The sequence below is a fragment of the Phodopus roborovskii genome, unplaced genomic scaffold, assembly GCF_943737965.1.
Source record: "Phodopus roborovskii unplaced genomic scaffold, PHOROB, whole genome shotgun sequence".
NCBI lineage: Eukaryota > Metazoa > Chordata > Mammalia > Rodentia > Cricetidae > Phodopus > Phodopus roborovskii.
Window position 1 is genome coordinate 3,625,130 of NW_026125562.1, and position 7,560 is coordinate 3,632,689.

Genomic DNA, 7,560 nt, shown 5'->3' on the forward strand with positions numbered 1-7,560 from the left:
CCAGGTCTCTGAGCTGAGGCATATTGACCTGCTAATAAAAACCCAGGGACTGGTTTACCGCTCAACGTAAGGAAGGTTTGCTGACACACTTTGAGATAGTTTATTCTAATAACCAAGTGTGAGAGTCCATCGGTTGCAGCCTCATGGGCTTTCTGTGACCAACCACAGCAGCTTCCATGCACTTGCCCTTCAGTTAGGTTTGTGCTCTTGAGAATGAATGGCCCTGTGAGTAGGTAAGGAAGTTACCTTATTATCTAGGCGAGGGAGTTTTGCTGCAGAAAATCTACTGTGCTAAGCAGAAACAGGATTGGAATCTGGCTCTTAGGACCCTAGGCCACACATTATTTAAACTGTACTAGCCACACTACTTCAAAACAGACTGATTTTCTGCATGCAGCCTCTCAGATTCTAAGCCTGCTTGTAGAATGTACACCTGAGGACCTGAGCATTAAAACAGCCCACAGTCCTTGAGATTTTCTTTGATGATAATGTCTGTAACTGCATCAAACACAAATTTGACATTCTGTGTGTCTGTAGCACAGGTCATGTGACTGTAGATTTCTTTGACATCTTTTCTCATGTTGAGGTCAAGGAACTGGCTCTTGATATAATTCCCAGCATCTTCATAGGAGTTGTTCCCTGGTTTAAAAAAAATTAGTAAAATGGAATAAGTTAACCTATAGTGCTCAATTTTCAGGTGACTAATTGGCTTCTTGGAACATTGCACTAGACAAATATGGTCAGGGACTGGTGGGGGAGTGAGGACTGTCTTTCATGGAGGTGGCTGTTGGAAGTAAGGGCTCTATGGTGCCTGCAGGTGACAGGTGACCATCAGGGGCATGGGGGCTCTAGCATTCATGCAGGTGACTGTCAGGAGTGAGGCTCTGTCAAGCCTGCAGGTACTTCTCACTTGAGTGAAACAAGGCAATGGAATGGAAGGTCTCTGTGTCTCCTCTGTGTGCACTTGGCCTGTGGGATGAGGCGACTCCATCACTGCATCGCTCTTGTCTGCAGTGGTCGACACCTACCATCATACTCCGGGAAACAAATGCTGAGGTGGACTTTTTTAATTTTCTCCTCAAAGAGGTCCTTCTTGTTGAGGAAGAGGACGATGGAAGTAGCCGCAAAGAACTTGTGGTTGCAGATGCTGTTGAACAGGTGCAGAGACTCATGCATGCGATTCTGGTGAAGAAACATTGTGGAATAGCAGATCAGCTTGTGGGATGTGTCTGTTTATTCCTGTTCTAACTGAACAGACCCATGTTCCAAATATAAAGGGAGAGCAAGGGAACAGATCATCTGTTTTTAGTGTGGTGGGGTACAACCAAACATTCAGATTTCCTTTCTGTCATATTAATAGCTCTGATTTGATGATTAGCATCCCAGAGTCTTGGTTTTCTTACAGAGTTATGAATGCTAAAGAGGGCGTGTCTGTGGTACGCATGGTAGTAGCTGGCTGTAAGAATACTTATATGTGGAGATCTTTAGCTGCCAGAGTCCAGGTAGCATCCATAGTGCTGCAGTTAGACTGAAACCAGGCCCAAATTAGCTCTTAGTTACTTGCTTTTGCTAGGCTTGTGTCAGGGGATCCCAGATTTCAGCTGGGGCATGACTGTAACATGGATTCTTTGGCCCCAGTGCCATAGGTAAGGACTGGAGGATTCCCAGTGCCATACCATCAACTCTTCTTCCTTCTTCTCTCATAGCTACTTTGAAAGAGAGGGAGGAGACATGTGTCTGCGTAGTCCAGCACTAGCCAGTGCCCACATCAGGTGAGCGTTTAGGGACCTGAAGTGTGCCATTGGCTGACTTGAATTCATCCTTGTCATCTGATTAGGGAAAACTGATTTGTAGCCTTTCCTCGCTGTCAGTGCTCCTGCTGTTGATACCTGGTAACGTCAGGGTAAAATGGAAGTGATCTTGGGTGTATATGATGCTATAAGACATTTTGGTTAAAGGTAGAGTGCTCTACTGTGAACCCTACCAGTTACGGAGAAGGGAGGAGAAAAGAAGCCGGGGTGGCAGTGGGACAAAGGCTGTGTCTTCTGTTGAGCAGCTGGCCAGCATGGGAATTAGTGTGTTCATCTTTTATCTCAAGAGAAGGGAACTGACATATAGACATCTTAAGTCCATCCTTGCATGCCTGTTTCATCTCTCTGCTTCCTTTTAGCATCACTTCCTCTTGAGCTCTGTGATGGCTGTAAAATGCTTGGATTCCTAATCTCAGATCGAACTCACCCTCAGTAAATTTGGAGCTTTGACATGCTAACCTAGCCTACAGCAGAAAAGGAGTTTTCTGGGGCTACTAATAAACTGAGGTAGAGATTGCTCTGCCAGATGTCTAGGCTGTCAGTGTTAGCCAGTTGGGCAGTGAAATGACAAGGTTTGGAGAAGGGGCTGTGAAAACTGACCCCCTGAAAGTGGTGTAAACACCACTCACCACTTCGTCATCTTCCACCAGCACCGTGTCGTAGGCACTGAGAGCAGCACAGAAAATAATGCAGGTGACGCCCTCAAAGCAGTGGATCCACTTCTTTCTCTCTGATCTCTGCCCGCCCACATCAAACATCCTACGGGAAGAGACAGCTGTTCTCATGGGTGTGGACAACAAGTGACTCACTTGTCTTTGGTATTCACCCCGAGAGGCGGCTGCTTGGTGAGGGCCAGTTAGTAGCCAAATCAGAAACAAGCAAGAGGAGGAGGGCAATAATTTGGATTGGGCTTTGGCAAAGGTAAAGAAACATGCTGTGAGACCTGCATTGCCCCAGTGAACCAAACGCTGACCTGAAATTCAAATCTTTAACAGAAAACTTGGTTTCGATGATGCCTGTGGTTTTGACTCTGGATCGAAGCACGTCTTGCTCATTAGGGAGGTAGTCAGGGGCTGTAATCCGGTCCAGCTGGTTCAGGTAGCTAGCAAACAGAGAGTAGCATTGGTGATGTTACGGTCTTCCAAGTCAAGACTAAAGGAGGCCAAGGTTCAACCCCTAAGTCACACAGCTAATACAATGATAGACGTACGACTGGCGTTTACAGCACTGAATCCAGGATTGTGCAAATGTTCACGTCCTTAGGAAAGAAAGAGGACAGAGGGCCACACCCACATGAGGGGAGGAGGGAAGTGTTCTGTCCTCCTGACTAAGCTTTTCTAGACCCTTGAATAAGACTTGTTTAAATGTGTCCAGAGTTCCATCAAGAGAGGAAATAGATTGAAAGAGACGCTGAAGACACAAGAAGGCAAGGCCATGCGTGGGCTTTTTCTCCTGAGCCTAACGGGAATGTGAACACACTTTGATATTTGGAGATATTAAGGAATTATTAAATATTTAGGTTTGATTATATGAGTTCTTTGCATTTTAAATACATAATGAAATTGTTAGGATGAAGTGATAGCTGCACAGTATTTTAAAATAACCCAGTGGGAGGGGTGTAAAGTGAGCGAAGGCCATGGACCAACCTCGAACTGCCTGGTCTCCTGTGTTCCACTTTTGTATGTTTAGAAGTTTTCATAAGAACAGGAGGAAGTTCACGAAGGGTAGAAAGAGGGCAGATGTGAAATAAAATGACCTAATATGGAGAGGGAAGGAAAATGGACATTTCTGGTACACACCATCTATTCTCAGAAGTAAATTCTCACTAAATCTTAGAAGACTTGGAGATCCATGTCTGCACTTTGTAGATAAAGGAGAACTTCAGAGGATTACTTGGGAGGCTGAGGCAGGAGGACTGAGTTTCAGGCCAGCTTTGGCTACAGAGTAAGACCCTGTCTTAACCCAAAATAAGAAAGCATGGAGGCATACCATAGAAACTCAGCATTGTGGTTGTGTGGACCTGGACCCAAATGCAGCCTCTGTTGTTTATGTACACAGTCCTTGCCAAGTTATCTAACTTTACCTGACTGCAGATCTTCTACTAGAAAACGGGACTAATATACCTTGAAGGCTGGTGTGCAAACAGGGGTCCTGAGATAGAGTGTATGTTGTGCACCTAGCAGGAACAGAACCTTACTTAGGAAGAAAGGATTCCAGAACTAAATGATAACATTATTGCAAGATGAGGTGGCAGAGGGGGTAAACATGGGTTTGCTTGGCCTTACAGCTCATGCCCACATCTGATACTGTACTGTAGAGGGTTGATAACTGTGTCTCTTATCTTTTTGGAACCAGCTTTGCAAAGTTGATGGTCTCAGTCTGGCCATCTTTCTCTGGTTTGCCTCTTGAGATAGGGCCAAGGACTGCTAAGCAGAGCACCTGTTTTGAATTTTGTGTCTTCAGCTTCATAGACTGCAGAGAGGCAGCATAAAGGAATGCAAAAACGGGAACTGGCAGATGTCTCTGTAGCCTTAAGTTCAGTTTGTGGGTCTGCAGCTCCCACGATCTAGATCTTAAGGCTGGGTAAGTTTTCTCCTGAGCACCATCCCCCTCTCTTCCCCAGAATCTTACTAAGATGCCGAGTCATTGAGCTGGAACTCTGCAGCTCTATCAAAGCAGGCTTGAACTCCCCTGTCATTCCACAACTTCCTGATGACCTCCACCAGCTCAGGAGGCATGGTCCCCTCCTCAGTGGAGTCAGCCAGGTTGTCGAGCTGTCGACCAGCATCCTGTATAATTCAGAAATGTGGTTGAGAATGGGCTAGGAGAACTTTAGTGACTTCTCAGGAGGTTTCTGGGAACTTACTGAATAGAAAGCATGTTGCATGGCTACCAAAGCCTACAGTAGAACCGTCTGAGTGAAGACAGAGTGTAAGGAAAATGCTAATTTACTTTGAGCATGCTCACCAGATATAGCCAGCCCTGGGATGCCTAGAGGATAGTCCGGGATGATCCTTCAGGCTTTAGACTTCAGATTAGGCTGAAAGTGGATAGCTAGAAAGTATAGGTCCTTTGCTGCAGGGACTGGAAATTTAAAATTGGCCCTGCAATACATAACCTAGTGTGTTTCAGTGTATAAAAGGCTAGTGTATTAGCTTATAAAAGTTCCATGGCTAGTGCAAGAAGCTCAAAGAGAGTATTTAAATAATAAAATGAGGTTAGAGGGCAAAAAGATGCTGGGAGTCGATTTTGGAAGCATTTGTTATAAAGGTAGAGGTTGTTTACTCTCCTAGGACTAAGATGGTCTGAAGCTTAGCAGATGTGATTTGAGTTACCCAGAACTTTTTCTTATTCGACTTTCCTTGTGGTTTGTTGGTTCTCTTGTCTATTTCTTCTCCTGCTTCCACCCTGAACCAGGTAACATTAGTCACATACCGCACAACTTGGTTCAGCGTAGTCAATGTCTAGTGTGGACATGGCTCTGATGATAGCCAGGATGGACTGTAACACATTCCCGTAGATGACAGATTTGAACTCTAGGCATTCTTCTGGTGAGTATCCATCCTGGTGAATGATCCTTCAAGGAACAGACACCAAACTTAGTGGGACCTGAGGAACCAGCCTTAAGGGATTGGGACTCTGGGGGGGATACAGGAGTCATAGAAAGCCACTGTATTTCTACTGCTGTCTCCAAGTGGGGGGTGAGGAAAATCTGGTCCTTTGGAGCTAAGGACTCTGCTCAACATCAGCACCGCCTCCTTCCCCCACCTCACTCCTCCCAGGGTTGTGTGCCACTCACTTCATCTGTTTGACGATAGTGCTCTTTCCTGACTCTCCAGCACCTGCAAGGGAAATGTCCGTGCCATCAGCTTCCACCAGTTCTCCTCAATGGTCCAGAAGATGGTGTGTGAACCGTGCTTTCTGGGAGACTTACTGAGAGACACTATGAGTTCAGGCCATCCAGCCTGGACTTAGAGCAGCTTTGTCCCTGTTGGCACTGTTTGCATTGGGGACCATTCCTTGTCTCTACCCACTAGAGGCCACTAGCATCCCACTCTTAGTTGTGACAGATGTCTTGTTCCCATTGGGAACCACTAATAGATTAATAGAAATTCCTTTCAAAATTTCACACTGCCTATTTTTGACACAGGCAAGTAATCCTGGTTAGGATTGGAAAGAGCTGGGGCTCTTCACTGAGATACTGTTTACCCTACCATGATGGTGTTTGTCATTGGCTAAACCTTCTAATGTCCTTATTAGGCAGTCCCATTGCCCATCCAGAACTCACATTCCTTCCAGGCCTCTACTGCCCTGATCCCTCAGTCTCCTCCCATCTTGCCTGTGCTTGTTTCCTCTAAGCTGCTTATCCTGAACCTAGACAATCTGCTTAGGCTTAAAAGATCTATCTGTCAACTCTGTTCCTGTATGTGACTGCTGAATTCCTCGGTCTAGGCCCATCAGCCCCTGTTCCTGTGTGGGACTCCTGAATTCCTTGGAGCCTGGGTCCAGCTTACAAATAGGCCCATTTAGTGTGTGTTTGGTCTTTACCACTCCGGTCCCCAGGTTCTTTATGGAAGCCTGTCCCAGGCAGCCAGGTTTCTGCTACACAGATCCAGTGACCCCACTTCAGTAGTGACATTGGTGTTTTTGTTTCTTGGGTTTTTCTTGAGCCAGGTGTCAGCTTCTTATGTTCTGTTTGAAGCCATGATCGGCTCCCATGAGTGACCCACGGAGGTGCTTTTATCATCTCTGCACCCACCAGTGATCCGCTTAGCATGTGTCAAGTTGACAAACCTTCCAGATGTCAGCGGCTTTAGACCAATTACTTACTAGAAAGCCAGGAGGGCATTGTGTTGTTAATGATGCCATCTCTCCTATGACCCTCCCCTCCCCAGGATCCAGTCACTTGGCAGAAACCAGTAGGCTTATCCTTGAGACTGTGTTAGGATCACGATTATGTCCCTTTGTGGCTCTGTAGCTGAGAGTCCTGTTTACTTACTGTATGCCACAGTTCTCTGACTGCAGATTTGGTGTGTGCCTGGTGGTTCTTGGTAGTTGCTGAACCAAAAGAAGGCATTGTTGCTGTTGGGCAGCCCAGTTTTGTCCTTGCACTATTCATAGTTCAAGGAAAAGTAAAACAATTCCAGTGACCCTGACATTCCGGGTCCCCTTGTGGTGACTGTGCAGGCTCCATATTAACTCAGCTCTAAGCTCTGCTTGGTTTCTTAGCTTGAGACTGGACCAGGATGAGAAGAACACACCTGGCCCGCCCTGCCCTGTGGGATTGGCCAGACCCCATCAACCCACCAGAAAAGCAAAGATGATGAACCACTAGTTCACCTGCTCATACCACTCACCGAGCAACAGCAGCTTGACAGTTTTGGCTTCTCTGTCAGCATCCTCCTGCAGCTTCTTTTCCAGCTCCTTGGACCTCTTGGCAAGTTCTTTGTCCTGAGCACTGACTCCACTCCCCATCTCTGTTGTCTCCTCAGAGAAGAAGGGCTTTCTCTAGCTCTTCAAATTTCCCAGTACTGTTCCTGTCTGTGAGAGAGAGAGAAAGAGAAAGGACAGGATGGGATAGAGTAACATTCTCTTGCTCCCATAAAAGCTGGATGACAGTGAGGACTGCCAGTTCCTGCGCCCTGCCTACCGTGGCTTGGGACTCTCTACTTCTAGAGAACTGCTTCTTAATCTAGGGATTGCCCCCTTTACATCTAGCAGTATGACACAGCAAGCCAATTAGAAGCTC

The 7,560-nt window shown here is 46.3% G+C and overlaps 1 protein-coding gene across 1 annotated transcript; it reads right to left on the reverse strand.

Annotated features, from left to right (window-relative positions):
• Positions 1–282: 282 nt before the first annotated feature.
• Positions 283–7,336, reverse strand: Gnat2 (G protein subunit alpha transducin 2). The gene is made up of 8 exons (XM_051177736.1): positions 7,169–7,336; positions 5,611–5,653; positions 5,247–5,388; positions 4,443–4,600; positions 2,785–2,913; positions 2,441–2,570; positions 1,029–1,182; positions 283–639 (listed from the first exon to the last, which is right to left on the reverse strand). Exons 1-8 carry the CDS (start codon positions 7,284–7,286, stop codon positions 449–451), a joined length of 1,065 nt encoding a protein of 354 aa, XP_051033693.1. The 5' UTR covers positions 7,287–7,336; the 3' UTR covers positions 283–448.
• Between the last annotated feature and the right edge of the window lie 224 nt (positions 7,337–7,560).

Coding starts and splice junctions, on each gene's coding strand:
- Gnat2 (XM_051177736.1), bottom strand. CDS start 7,286: ATGGGGAGTGGAGTCAGTGCTCAGGACAAAGAACTTGCCAAGAGGTCC. Junction 2,914..4,442: donor CTCAATGACTCGGCATCTTA/GTAAGATTCTGG, acceptor TCTGTTTGCTAG/CTACCTGAACCAGCTGGACC. Junction 640..1,028: donor TTGTTTCCCGGAGTATGATG/GTAGGTGTCGAC, acceptor TTTTTAAACCAG/GGAACAACTCCTATGAAGAT.